The following is a 15,222-nucleotide window of genomic DNA, read 5'->3' as shown; positions in this document are numbered from 1 at the left end:
ACTCTACAGCAGAAATAAAAAATGGGGGGGAGGGAGTCAGGATGTTGTAATGTCATTAGAGTGTAATGAATTATTGAAGATTTGTCACTGCCATGATCAAGTTATTTGATTCTCATCACAAAAGGTAACTGAAAAGTGACTGCAGCTGAACCCAGGAGCTGGTTGTGACACCGCCAAGCCTTCAGCAGCCCTGGCACTGGCCCCTGCTTTGCTCTACATTCAAAAATCAAAGCTGAAGGCTCTAAATAAAGTGAAGATTAATGCACTGATTTACCCAACACTTTGCTGTTGCCCTGCTCAGGGGATGTGACAGAGAAAGCTCCCTGAGCAATGGCTCTGTCCCTGGCACGCTGGTGGCAGCAGGCAGGGCTGGCACCTGCAGGGGACAGGGGACAGTGACCCCAGAATCTGCCACAGACACTGCCCCAGCCCCAAGCTGCTCCCAGACACCAACCTGCAGGGGCAGCTGCTTCCCCCCTGATGTTTCACCCCTCCTTACCCACGGCAATGTGACCATTCCACTGAACCTACAGCACCCTCCCCACACACTGGGGTTTTTTCCCAGGAATATGTTTGGATCTAAGATATGTGCTCATCTATTATGCAGAAAGCCAAACATTCAGCTGTTCCAAGAAGTGCCATTTCACTTCTCCCCGGGTGCTCCCACATTACCATTTTAACAAGAAGCAGGAGCAGGGATTTGAGGCAAGGCCACCCATCAATTCCACTTTGCTGTCCCTGGCTTCACAGCCCACAACAGCCTCGGTGCACAGCACCAGATGCCTTTTGGATGAGAGGAAAACCAAGAGATGGCTTCCACTAATGGACCACTATGCAAAACACCCCAAAAGCACATTACAGCCTGAGCAGCACTGATTTCCCACTGCTGATCCGTTCCTATGAAACCACACCACGTCCTAGCACAGAAGGAGCTGTAGAACCCAACCCCAGTCGATTTTAGGAAGGCAGCTCCAGTTTATTTCTACCTTGTTGGCTTGCAGAAGTTTGAGTGCAGAAGCTTGTCAAAGTCATGACCAGAATTTACCTCAGAAGGCTGCAGGATAAAGCACCCTGCTAATTTAGCACATGGAGTCACTAATTGGGTTCATTCATTAGGGCTGAGTGAGGGCAGAGCAGGACAGACCCAGGACACCTCGGTGGCTACAGACACCCTGCTGCCAGTGACACCTTAAACCATCACAGCCCATTCCAGCCAAGGTCCTGGAGAAAACAAAGTCAAGTTTTGCACACCTGAAGTTTCCTGACCTTTTTTTTCCCTGCATAATAAACACTGTGGTGTCAGCCAGAGCCCATTAGGACCTGGTGGGACACATGAAGGCCTGCACAGCCCATGGGAGCATGAACCCCCCTGGGCACAGAACCACCCTGAGGGTCACCCCTGCCCACAGCACTGGCACTATGGCCAGGCTCCCACCAATTTTACCCATTGGTTCCATCCTACAGTCCCAAAGTTTGAGCTGGGCTACCTCTCTCAAGTAACAAATCATGTTTTAAAGGCTCCAAGTGCCAGTTTAGCTCTTCTGGGTAATTTTTCCCATTAATCAATTAGTCTGAGCATTAAAAACTGGTCCTTGTGTCTGGTGTGAACCTTCACTGAGGAGCCAGCTAATGATCCAGCAGCACAAGGCAGCCCTGCATCCACGGGGTTGGGAAGACTCACAAGAGTGAAGCCCAAATATTCAGATTTCTGACAGGATTTTTAGATATTCAGCACAAAACTCTGCTGAGGGAATCACAAACTCTGCAGCCAGCGAGCAGCTAATAGATTCAGTAGATTTAATAGGGTCATGATGACCATGTCAATCATTCTGCAGTATGATATCCCAACTCTGACCGGTATCATGGATAATAAATTTAGCCACGGTGCAAATTTACTTTAAATTAAATCAGATCTTTATCAAAGAGGATAGAATTGATGTTAAAAATCGCTTGCTTCCCCCACCCCCTTCATCTCTGCTCCTCCCCCACCACTGCTGCCCCTCTTGCAGAGCACCACAAACATTCCCTGTCACATCCCTGCAGTCCCAGCCCACACCACCATCCCCAGCAGGGCTTGTTTCAATGCTCAAAGCAAAGAAAGGGGATTTATACCCAGGGAGGGGAGCAGAATCCCCATTTCTGTCACAAAGCCTTCCTGCTCTAGGTGTGCTATCTGAGCTATAACAAGCAAAACACAGACCCAAGCTCTTCCTATAGCAATGGAGGTTCAAATCTAATCCTGACTGATTTATAGAGGTACAGGAGCATGGTGGTGGTGGTGCATTCCACCAGGATCAGCAGAGCATGTGCTGTAACCAGCCACTCAGAGATATGTTTTTTGTAGCTGAATATCCCAAACATCTGCTGTTAAAGACTCATCATCAGTTTGGGTTAAGCTGAGCCCACAGAGGTATTGAGAGAGAAGTGTCTCCTGCTCAGCACCATCCCTGCAGAGCCCAGCCTGCCCCTCCTAAATCAGCACCCAGATGTGAGCCAGATGTGCCACTGCTGAGAGCCACCACTGTCCCACCTGCCACCACACAATCACCCAAAAAGGATGCTTGGCAGAGAGGTTTCTGCTTCAGGTGCCTGTGAATTTACTCCTGGGCTGTCAGTACAACAGGTTAATGATGGGGGCTGAATGAGTGACAGGTGAGTGCTTGGCACACCTCAGGCACACCTTCTGAGGCACTGCTGTCACTGTGCCACCTCTGAGCTCTGCTGCCAGGGGACAGGGGACAGCAGTGCTCAGCTGCATTGTGTCCCATGCCTGGCTTTGCTTTGCCACTCAGCCTAATTCCCTGTCTACAGAGGACATGTACAGCCCTCCATCACTGTGACAGCAGGGCTGCCAGCAAACTCCACACAGAACAGGGCTGATTCCAGGCCAGGCAGAGTGAGCACTGATGTGTGACCCACACCAATTCCAGCTGTGTTCTCACATCCAAGAGTGGAGGAAGCAGGACCGTGCCCTGGTTTTCTGCAGGAAGGAGTCTCCCACAGCCACCCACAGCTCAGTACAGCAAATGGGCTGCATGGCAGGTCCAGGGCTCAGCAAGAACCCGAGGGACAACAAAGCTGCCTGCACTGTCCCCCTGGCCATGCCACAGCCCTGCCAGGCTGCTGCACAGGCAGGGGAAGGCTGGCTCTGCACTCACCCTGGTACAAAGAGGAATTACAGTGTGCAGCCAGTGCCAGGTGCAGAGAGCTGCTGGACAGGGAGGTGACAGCCACCACGCTGTGCCACCATGCTGTGCCATCATGCTGTGCCACCACATGTGCCCTTTGCTCCCATGAAGACAAGAACACCCAACCATCAGTGCCCATCCCTCCCACTGCCCTCCCCAAGGCACTCTGCAGCTGGCCTGAAGCCCTGGGCACATCTCTGACGTGTCTTTGTCCCAGGTGCCCCTTCCCAGGGCTCAGTGACAGAGCACACACAGTGACACTCAGCCACATGTGCCTGCTCACCTCCTGCCCCACAGCCCTGTGACACAGCACTAACACAAGCTCCTGGCCAAAACCAGCAAACCCTCCCGTGGTGCCCGAGGTGCTGACACCTCCCAGCCCCTCCCTGCAGGCAGAGGGGTGAGTGGCTCTGGGCAGTGCCACACCTGCACGTCCCAGCTGCTGCAGGCTCACCCTCCAGGCCCCCAGCACAGCAAAGCCACACAGCCCCCACGTCTCCATCCAGCAAAATTAGCTTGTATGTGTTCTTAATACACTAGGAAGGCTTCCACAAGATGTCAGCCTAACTAAATGACAGTGCTCGCCTCAGGGTGCAATTCTGCTTTGCCAGTGCATGGCTTTAGCAGGAAAACCAGTGGTGCTGCTGCTCCAGCACTGGGGTAGGTGAGAAGCCCCCAAAAGGGTTATCTGGTCCTACCAAGTTTATTCCTGCCAATTTCCTTGTCCACCCTGCATGTGAGGGCTCAGGCTGCCATAAAGCTCCTGATGGCAGAAGTGCCAGGTGGCACCAGACACGGTTTACCATGCTGGGCAGTGAGTTTCCAGGCTCAGAAGAAGTGCATTTCTGTGAGTTTTCTGGGGCTTTATTCCCAGTCTGTTGCACCCTGACACCCCAGGCAGCTCCCAAGGAACAATGTGAATGTTGCTGCAGCGTTCCAGACTTTGGAGACTGAGATGCACACTTGTGGTAATAACTGTTATTTCACAGCAAGTGCACATAAAAACATGTTTTGCTAAGAAAAGCGCCCATAAAGTTCGCGTTAACAGTTTCCTAAACAGGAAACTCGCTGGCAAGGTGCTAAATAGCCCTTGTTTGGTTAAGGGCCAGAGAATGGAGAGCTTCAGAAAAGGAGCAACTCACCGTGTTTGAACATTAACTCTTAACTCTGTGCCAAATTACACAATCCTTACGTGGGAGGAACCTATCAGCAGATATTGATGCAAAAAAGCAAAATGTTTCCAACAATACCTAATTTCAGTCTCCTGGTAAGAAGGTAAGAGGCAGCCCTGGGGAGAGCTAACAGTTGACCTCAAATTATATCCTTTGGAATGCTGTTGTTAAATGTTATGGTAACATTGAAATGTTATACAATTCAAAGCAGCACCTGGGATCAGGGTGTTGCACAGAGCTGCTCCAGGAGCTGCAGAGCCACGGTTCTGTCGGACAGCTGGAGCTGAGCCTGAGCTCTTCCTACACCCAACATTAAACAAGGAGAATCTCTTTCAATAGGTTTATGTCATTTCTTTGCATGTATTTCTTTCACACTGGAGAAAATGAGAAAACATTCATTATGGTAGAGCAATTGAAGGAATTTATCTAACATTTCCTAATTTGCTTAATCATTCAAGATAGTTACTCTCCTGATGGGTTCAGGGGAGGGTTTATTTGCTTTGCTTTAGCTTTTTTTGAGTTTTTTAAGGTTTTATTCTTGTGTGTTCACCTTCTCCATCCCTTTACTTTCCACTCAGTGCTCCCCTTGATTCTGCCCATCCCAGAAAGGAAGCACCAGAGGCAGAGTCCCCATTCCACCACAGGACAGCCAAGGGAGAAGCAGGCAGAGAACAGCAGGTCTTGGTTTAAGGAAGGACCTCCAAGGAACCAAAGCAAGGAATCAACACATAATAAAAAAAAGATAAACAGGCATTTTATTTTAAACCCTTCTTCTGACACAATTCAATCCATCTTGCTCCATCATCATGGGAAATTTGTTATTCTTGGCTCATTCCAGATCTTGGAGGTCGGAGGTGATACCTTGCTGCTACACAGCAAACATTTTCAAGTGCCTAGAGGAGGCATTATTGCTTTATATCTCAAGGTGAAAATAAAATACAAAAAAAGCTTATCCAAGTTGCCTGGAGCAGGAAACCAGCATTCCCCTGCTGCACCCACATCAAGCTACGACCAGAGCAGTAGCTCCAAAGGCTTTACCTGCACATGCATCCTAAAAACATATAAAAATGTCCATCAAACCTTTGGTCATTTACCTCTGAGCACCAGCTGTCCTGGAGGAGAGGCTGCTCTGAATGATGGGGCAATGAACCTTTAAAGCAAGCAAACAGCCCTGAGAGCCCAGTGTGCTCCTCCTGGCTGTGTGTGCACGCTCTGGCCAGAGCCTGGCGGGGCTGGAGAGCACACCCAGCTCTGCAGGGACAGCTCTGTGCCCCAAACCCACAGCAGAGCTGCTCCAGACCCAGCCTGCAGCCAGGGGCTCCTGGAGGTGGTGTCCCCCTCTCTGGGGACACACACAGCAGGACATTGTGGGTGACCACAAGGAAGCCCTCACACAGCTCCAAGCCCCGACTGGAAATGCCAATCTCACCATTTCCTCCCTGAACTCCAGCACCCAGGAAAAGCAAGTACAAAAGCCACCGTTTGGGAGGAGAAAATAGATTTTCTAGTTTCATAACCGCACGCTGTCAAGCTGGATTCCAATTCAATTTTTCCTGTGCCCTAACGCAAGCTTTGCTTTTTCCAGAATTTTCTCCTGGCTTGAAGTGCTCGCTCCTGTGCTCTGCTCCCGAGCTGTACTTCCTGACACTCCAGCTCCAGCTCCAGCACTGCTCTCTGCACTTCTGCAGGGACCACAGTCGCACACAGCTGGCACAGGAGCTCTGAGCTGCCCAATCCCTCTCTCACCTCCACAAAGCCGGTGCTGACCAGCATCCTCTATTCAAACTCTGCGCATTTTGCCTCTAAAAGTTCCTTTCAGGCAGGGAGATTGAGCAGAGAAGTGGGAGCAGGCAGCACTCAGGCTCTTCCACCCGCGGCTCTGCGCTGCTGTTAACCCCAGCCGAGCAGAGGCGGCGCAGATGTGGGGGGAGCAGGGTGCTCCAGTCCCTCCTGCTCCTTCTGCCGCTGGATTTTTCCCCTCTATCAGTGGTCTTTAACACGATCACAACATGCAGCACAATGCTTTAAAACAGCAAAGCTTCTGGAAAACCCAAACAAAAGGAACGTCACCCGGTGACGTCAGCCTATATAGAGCCCTGTGTGGTCGCAGCGCATAAGCAAACCCATTCTTGTGCCGCTTCCCTGAAAAGCTTTTCAGTAAATGCACTCATGCTACTACAGGAGCTTCTCTCAGCAATAAGCCACCCATCTGCCATCAACAAGTTAGGACTAAAGGAAGCCACAGCTGCGGAAAAGGAAAACGTGAGCTTCAATTAACCAGCTGAGCAGCCACGGAGGACGAAAACTTGTCTTAAGATTTAAAAATTGCAGACCTGTCAGAGGAGATCAAGGCAGCGATTTCAAAAGGAATATTCCAAGAGAACATCGTGGATTTTGCACTAATATCAAAGGACACTAAACCCGGTCAATTATTCAAGGCTGTCTTACATTAGAGCCTTTCACAGACTCACGGCGTTGAGTCTCAAACTACGACTGAATGCACCCTCCAATGTACTCAAAAGAATGGGTAAGTTCTGCGTTTCTCTGTTCCTTGTATAATGAATGACAGCTCTGCTTTAAAGGAGCAGTTAAGATGCTAAAGCTGATTGCTCTGCACTGAACCTTATGAAAAAAATGTTTTCCGATAGTGCCGCTGTAACCCTCGGTAATCGAGATAAAGCCTCCTCCTAAGTGTAATGTCCAAGTATTCGGTTTGTCGTAGTAAGTTGTTTCTTGCATTTAGAATTAGCTTGTTGGAAATGCATGGCAATGTTATCTGCAGTGAAATCTTCCACCGTGATGTTCCAAGTGTACTGATAAGGCTATCCTATCTTGTTGTTTTCCTAAATTATATTCTGCAGGCTTACATTTCAAGTGGCCATTAGGGGCTCGTATGCTGGCAGCACTATATGCAATGAGTATGGTTTTAAAAATGCTGCCTGCCTTGGGCATGGCTTGTCCACCAAAATGTCGCTGTGAGAAGCTGCTCTTTTACTGTGACTCTCAGGGGTTTCACTCAGTGCCAAACACCACTGAAAAGGGCTCGCTAGGTTTGTCACTGAGGCACAATTATATTTCTGAACTTGAAAGGGATCAATTTGCAAGCTTCAGTCAACTTACTTGGCTTCACTTAGATCATAATCAAATTGCAACAGTCAGAGAAGATTCTTTTCAAGGACTGTATAAACTTAAGGAATTAGTCTTAAGTTCCAACAAAATCTTTCATTTGCCAAACACAACTTTTAGCCAGCTGCTTAACCTGCAGAATTTGGACCTCTCTTTTAATCAGTTATCCTCTCTGCACCCCGAGCTCTTCTACGGCCTTCGCAAGCTACAGACCTTGCACTTGCGATCCAACTCCCTGCGGACCATCCCGGTCCGCCTGTTCTGGGACTGCCGTAGCCTGGAATTCCTGGATTTGAGCACAAACCGCCTGCGAAGTTTGGCTCGCAATGGATTTGCGGGATTAATCAAGCTGAGGGAGCTTCACCTAGAGCACAACCAGCTGACAAAGATTAATTTTGCTCATTTCCTCCGGCTGAGCAGCCTGCACACGCTCTTCTTGCAGTGGAACAAAATCAGCAACTTGACATGTGGGATGGAGTGGACCTGGGGCACCTTAGCAAAGCTCGATTTGACTGGAAATGAAATCAAAGCCATCGACCTCACCGTCTTTGAAACTATGCCTAACCTTAAAACCCTCCTCATGGATAACAACAAGCTCACCACTCTGGATTCCAAGATCCTGAGCTCGCTGACATCCCTCACCACCGTGGGCCTCTCCGGCAATCTGTGGGAATGCAGCTCAAAGATCTGCGCCTTGGCCACATGGTTGAGTGGCTTCCAAGGTCGGTGGGAGCACTCCATCCTCTGCCACAGCCCCGACCACACCCAGGGAGAGGATATTCTGGATGCAGTGTATGGTTTTCAGCTTTGCTGGAATTTATCGACTGTGGTTACCCCCGTGGCTACGACGTCGTACACGGCTCCAACTACCGAGTACACGAAAAGAATCAGCTCCTCTCATTTCCATGTGGGAGACAAAGAGATTCCAACTACGGCAGGCATGGTCGTTACCACCGAAGAACAGTTCCCCGAGCCAAACAATGCCATCTTCACTCAGAGGGTAATTACGGGAACAATGGCTTTATTGTTTTCTTTCTTTTTTATCATTTTTATAGTGTTCATCTCCAGGAAGTGCTGCCCTCCCACACTCAGAAGAATTAGGCAGTGCTCAATGATTCAAAACCACAGGCAGCTCCGATCCCAAACGCGGCTGCACATGGCCAATATGTCAGACCAAGGACCCTATAACGAGTACGAACCCACCCACGAAGGACCCTTCATCATCATCAATGGCTACGGACAGTGCAAGTGCCAGCAGCTGCCCTATAAAGAATGTGAAGTATAATACCTACAGCCTGTCACAAAGTAAATCAGATAAGTAACCTACTTTAAAATTGTAGGGACCTACATCAGATTCTAATTTTTACAAATGTTGACATAAAGCCTAATTTTCCAAGCTACTTAATGGAAACATTGTTTATGGAGTGGTGCAGTATTTTTAAGTTTTTTAAAAAATAAATCCATAATATTTTCAGTGTTAAAAAAGCAATGATTACATTAAACTTGCACTCCTACTGTTTAAAAGTCTAAAGAGATGCTCACCTCAAGCTATGTAAAATGTTTCATGTTATGTAATTATATGACTGTGTGTAAACATTTATACCCGAGTCTCCATATTCTACTTTTTCTACTGCAAACAGTCCGAGGGAAGGAGGCTGGAAATGCGTGCAGGGATCTGTGGGGGACGTGCGCTCCGTTTGCTCCACTGCAGCTGGAGGATCCCAAACACTGCAGCTGGCTCCGGGCACTTTAAGGGCAGCCAGGGAGGAAGGTTTCCTCCTCTGAGCATTCCACTCCAGTAAGGGAAGGGAGGGAAAACAAAAGAAAGGGAAAAAAAAAAAAGCATAAAGAGAAGCAAAGGTCCAGGTGGGAATTTCAGTGTACTGGGGTGAATTTATTTGAAATACAGTTTTGCTCTGTACGTGTTTGTGGCTTGGATTGCTGAAAGGCACGGCAGGCACAGGAGGAGCAGGATGGGCACACACACACAGAGCCCTGGGCAGGTTGGGCACACACACACACACAGAGCCCTGGGCAGGATGGGCACAGACACACACACACACACACAGAGCCCTGGGCAGGATGGGCACACACACACACAGACACACACACAGAGCCCTGGGCAGGATGGGCACACACACACACACAGACACACACACAGCCCTGGGCAGGATGGGCACACACACACACACAGAGCCCTGGGCAGGATGGGCACACACACACACAGACACACACACAGAGCCCTGGGCAGGATGGACACACACACACACAGACACACACACAGCCCTGGGCAGGATGGACACAGACACACACAGACAGCTCCAGGCAGGATGGGCACAGACACACACAGACACACAGACACACACACACACACACACACAGCCCTGGGCAGGATGGACACACACACAGAGCCCCAGGCAGGATGGGCACAGACACAAACACACACACACACACACACACACACACACACACACACACACACACAGAGCCCTGGGCAGGATGGGCACACACACACACAGAGCCCTGGGCAGGATGGGCACACACACACACAGAGCCCTGGGCAGGATGGGCACACTCTCCCCCAGGAGTAGGATGGGCACACACACACTTTCAGGAAGGATGGGCACACACTCCCCAGGAGCAGGACAGCCCTCCATGTGTCCCCAAACTGGCAGTGCAGCTTCTTTAGGGAGGCTCAGCACGCCAGGATCGATTGGAAATATTAAGTACATTCAGTCCTCGGCTCCCTGATTTCACTTGATGATGCTTTTCATGAATTCAGGCTAATTACTTAATGACGATGAACAAACAGCATTTCAACACCTTTTCATGTGTAAATACCCTTAATGCAAGGTTCTCTTAATTAAAAGCAAATATCAACAGCGAGGTTAAGGAGAAGAGGGAAGGGAGAAAGGAAGGAAGGAAGAAGCCTCTCTTTGTCCCCCTGCTGCCCCCCCAGCTGAGGCTTCCTCTCACTGGGAAGCTATTTTCATGCACTAACTCCACTGGTTTCTCTGGAGACAGAATTAGCCCCTGTAATATAAGCTCTCACTTGTCCTCCTCTTCCAAAATTCAAGATAAAAAAAGACCCCTTCTGATAAGTTAGGAGAATATGATTAGTTTATAGAATAGTTCACTGAAAAATGTTTTGTTTCTTACTCAATATGGGACAGAATCTAAACTAGTATGACTTTTTAAAAAATCATATAAAAATATATATATACACACACACCTCATTCTAAGGGGTAATTTGGTTTCTTTAGCCAGAAGTACCATATTGCTATTTATACTCTATTATGGAATTATATGTAAATATTTGCAGATCTATGCAGTGATGGTGGTACTCAGATGCCACGAGGGTGGGGGGGTGGGGGGTCTGCAAAGGATTACATTATTTTTAAGTCAACTGCTCAAATATTGTAAACATTCTAACCAAAGCTAAAAGATTCAGAGGGATGGAGAATTATTTTATATATATATACATGTATGTATAACTAAAAAATGTGTTGTGTCCAATGCTGCAGTGTTAAACAATTACCAGCACACTCCGATGAAGAAACGAAATTCCTCACAGTGTTGCCATACCTTGACCAAATCCATAATTACAGTATGCTAATTGTGATGTACTAAACTATCCTGCAAACTTTTTAAACAGGAAAACCACTGCATAAAAATCTGTTTGCTATTTCACTCTGCTTTCCTCTCTGTATTACCACTTAGTGAGGTATTTAGGGTGCAATTATACAACAGTTTGATGTTTTCTTGTGAGATGAATTTGTCCAAGGCAATTATAGCAAGATAAGTAACTTCTGTTAAGATTTTACATAAAGGTTTTACAATTGCTGGTTTTGAAGATATTAATTTGCATCATTTTACTTTTACACACAGTGCCCTTATTATAAAACCAGGATTTTGTTTACTTCCCTTGACTCTACTTTAATGGAAGAGATCCACTGAAGCCTAATGGATATCCATAGAGATCTCTTTGAACTCTTGTTACTGTTAATACTAAGATGAATCCATTTACACCTGTTCTGGGAAATTAATTACTGCTTTTAACTGACTACAAAAAGAATCTGCGGGGTAGGTGGACAAAGAGCAGATATTCTGGATGATTAAATCCCACGTGAGACGAAGGCCAGAGCTAAGCTGAGAAATACCAACCCATACTGGTCCCCAGGGGTATGCAGCTGACTGCAGGAAGATTTGCTTTGCTCCTTCCCATAACTGAGTGCTCACAGCTCTTCCAGGGTACTGCTCTAGGAGCAGGTGAGTGGGCACTGAGTGGGCACTGCTGTCCCTGCCCTGCACGGTACAGGTCAGCTCTGGGAGCCTGGGGATGATTTCACCTCCAGCACCAGGGTACCAGCACAACAAAGTGATCACTGAGTCCTTAATTATCCTGGCAGCCAAATCATGTGGCTGTGCTGCCACCCCCATCAGATGTCACCACTGGCAGGTGACAGGAGGCAATCCCACCCTGTCCTGCAGGAACCCTGGCTGTCACAGCTCGAGACCCTCAGTCTTCCACACAGGAACAAGTGGCTACTTGATGAGGAGCCAAGGTTGCTCCAGAGGAGGAGCTTTCCCACCAGCCCAGCTCTGTCCCACTCCATCTTTATGAGCTCTTAATTCCACCCAAGAAGAGCCAATGCTGGATTAAACCCTCCTCTCCATCCCTGCCACTCACAGCCATTTTCCAAGCATTAAAGCTGCTCCAGTGCCTCTCCAAGCACCCAAGTTCTCCCTCCCAGCAGCACTCCCCGTTTCCAGTGGTCCTGCAGTGCTGGATTGCAGACAGCAGAGCAGGAGGCTGGTGGGCACAGGACAGGGGGCACAGCTTGGCTGGCACAGCTCAGCACCGCTCCCCTTCCCTCTCTGTATTCCTCACTAACCCACAGCCAAGCTCCCAAAGGCCCTGCTTTACCTCTGCTATTTCCAAACCCATTTGTTGCCAGGTTCCAGGCATAAGCAAAGCAATTCAGCAAACATTACATTTAGGGTAACAGGTATCATAAAACTCCCAGAATGTCAAACAGTAGCAGGGAAGTCAACTTGAATTCCCTGTGGAGGCAAGTGAGCACCAGGCAGAGCCAGCACTCTGCACAAGGACACGGCCACAGGCTGTTAATATTTTTTATTTTAAAGTTACTGTCTTCCATTGGCAATTGCTTGTGACTCTTCCAGGCAAGGAGGGGATAGGAATAATTGTGCTACTCGGCAGTCCCTGATTTATTTTGTTGATGGAACAAGAACCACGATGATTTGGTTTAAATTAATCGTATTTCAGCACTGGCTGCTGGCAGGAGCTTGTTAACCTGCCCTCCCCAAACAGCATCTCTGCTGCACAGCCTCGGTTTGTACAGATCCCACATTGCTTACAGGTGTTTCAACACCTCCAGCACAACCTCACAGGTCTTTGGGTCTTTTAGAAATATAATTTCTTGTCCTGTTTTTGAGGTCTTCATCCCCTCCTCACTGATGTCCAGGCAGCTCCCCCTTCTCCCCACCCTCGTGCCAGTGAAAGGCAAACCCAGCAGCACAAGTTCAGGTTTTGAGTCATTCTCCTGGAACAGGCTGAATTAATGCTCCCAGTTAGTCTCTCTGCATTAGATCAGTGTTTAAATGCACACAAGTAGGAATTACTCGATGAAGGGTGAAATGGGTGAGTGTTCAGGCTGCAGCTGAAGCGTTCCTCTGCTCTGAGCTCCCGTTCCCTATCAGATGGAAACAGAATGAATGCTGCTCCATCAGTGTGAGGTTTTGTTTGCTTCTCCCCCAAGCAGAAATGATCCAATTTTTCAGTGATCATCCCCATGCAAATCTGAGCATCTGAGCTTCTGTCCCATTACCCCCTTACAAGACAGGGGCCTATTGCTACCTTGTAAAACCAGAAACATCCCACGGCTTTAAACCAGAAATCTGCACTACACACTTATTTTTAATGTGTCTAAGATAATTTCTGTACTACTTTAATGGAAATAAAGTTGATTTAATTTTGTGATCTGTGTAGCGATCAAAATCCATCTGTTCAGACCTATGAAACTTACCCAGGAGCTGAATTTCATCTTTCTTATGAAGTTTTCCATAAAAATTAAACAAGTTCAGAGGGGGATACAGTACTTCTCCTCCCCCCCAAAAAGGAACAGGCAAGGAAACAAGAGAAACCAAAGGCAGCAGCTCCTCCCTCCCCACACCTTCCTCCACTTCAAATGTCCCAGATGCTAAAATTGGTGCTGGGCTTTGCTTTTTAAGGCACCACATTAGCAGGATGCTTAGAGATAATTTCAGAATCAGCTGGAAATTCAGCATTTCACATCTTGTGTAAAAATCTTCTGAGAGGCATCTAGGGAAAGGCAGCAGGAGCTTTGAGTGGTATAACCAGGCCTCAGATGGGGTGAAACACTGTTGTACGCTGCTGTGTGAGCACTGAGAAGCTAGGGCTGCCATCTCCCAACCACTCCTTTGTAAAAAGCCAAACAAAACCCACCCCATTTTTCTTTTTACTAATGAAAACACTAGTAAGTGAACTATTCTACCAGCTTAGCAACCCAAGATTACAGAGTCCTAGATGCATTGTGTTTAAATTGTTTCAAGAGCCAATTTCTGGTGGGAGGGGGTGTGAGTAATGGAGTAAAACAAGTGCAGTGTACAGAAGCATTTTGTTATTAAAATTGTGTATACTGTAAAACGGAATTTGCCTCTTTCTTCCTTTTCAAGCAGAGCTGTCAAAAGCTCACTTTTCCATGGTATGTTAAAAGCAGTCTGCACCCACTGGCCCAAGCAGGAGAGTCAGGTTTGAGCCATTTGCCAGTCACAGCAAACCCAGACCCTCCTATTGGAGCACAGTGAGCAAAACCCAACCTCCTGTTGGAGCACAGTGAGCAGGGCTGCACAGGCTCTTCCCAAACCAGCTGTGCCCTGACTAGCACAAACTGCATGAACAGGATGGGAGAGAAAACCAAACCAAAGCCAAGCTCTGAGCCCTTGTGCAGCTGGACCAGGATTAGCACAGACCTGGCCCAACCTGGCTCTGCCCCTGGGCGCTCCCTGGGACACCTCCAGGGCCACCTGTGTGTCACTGTGCCAGCCAGGAGCTGGCATTTCCAATGAGAACATCCTGCAAGGCTCAGAGGGGTCCCACAGTGAGACATCCCACCAGCTCTGAGCCACAACCCTCCAGGAAGGGTCCCAAAAACATTCCTGGTACAAGAAGTGTTCTTTACGTGAGCTACCACAGTCTCCAGAGTGTTCAGACATCCAGGGAAGGATTGCTGGGTTTGAGAAGTGACAAGTTCACAGACACAGCCCAAAAGCTGTGATGGAGAACTGAACAAAAGTTTCAGGATGTTCCAAGATGATTACATGCACTGAACCACCAGCTAAAATCATTTCAGTAACTAAGCCGTAGCTGCATTTACTTTTTTATCAGAAGGTTTGCCTGGAACAAGTTCTCAAGGGTTTTAAATGTCAGCTGGCAAACTGCCTCTCAAATCCTTCTAATACTTCAAAGCAGCACATGATATATCTATTTTCTTAAACTCTCAGAGACTAATTTTACAAGCAAAAGCATCTCTCAACTACAAACCCAGTTGTTCTCACAAGCAAAGGTAACCCACCTAAGAGAGGAGCCAGTATTCTGAATACATTATGCAAAACCTTTAAATCCAATTAGGAACAAGGAAATGTCAACATCACTAGCAACTTACTTTTAAATGTAGGCTCTGTTAAGACAA

General features: G+C 47.9%; 2 protein-coding genes across 5 annotated transcripts in view; one reads left to right on the top strand and one right to left on the bottom strand.

Annotated features, from left to right (window-relative positions):
* CTNNA1 (catenin alpha 1) overlaps positions 1 to 15,222 on the bottom strand; it is a 119,949-nt gene that overhangs the window by 50,152 nt on the left and 54,575 nt on the right. The window lies entirely within an intron of this gene.
* On the top strand, positions 5,579 to 14,167 carry LRRTM2 (leucine rich repeat transmembrane neuronal 2). Of its 3 annotated transcripts, none has more exons than XM_056502191.1 (2): positions 5,579 to 6,887; positions 7,671 to 14,167. In XM_056502191.1, the coding sequence occupies exons 1-2, from the start codon at positions 6,858 to 6,860 to the stop codon at positions 8,769 to 8,771; spliced, it is 1,131 nt and encodes a 376-aa protein (XP_056358166.1). In that variant the 5' UTR covers positions 5,579 to 6,857; the 3' UTR covers positions 8,772 to 14,167. The 3 variants fall into 3 exon arrangements, with proteins under 3 accessions (XP_056358166.1, XP_056358165.1, XP_056358164.1); XM_056502190.1 differs by having other exon boundaries at positions 5,601 to 6,887; positions 7,650 to 14,167; XM_056502189.1 differs by having other exon boundaries at positions 5,601 to 6,887; positions 7,222 to 14,167.

The sequence above is a fragment of the Oenanthe melanoleuca genome, chromosome 13 (assembly GCF_029582105.1).
Source record: "Oenanthe melanoleuca isolate GR-GAL-2019-014 chromosome 13, OMel1.0, whole genome shotgun sequence".
Taxonomy (NCBI): domain Eukaryota; kingdom Metazoa; phylum Chordata; class Aves; order Passeriformes; family Muscicapidae; genus Oenanthe; species Oenanthe melanoleuca.
The sequence above is the reverse complement of the archived record's forward strand: the minus strand, read 5'-3'. Positions and strand labels throughout refer to the sequence as shown.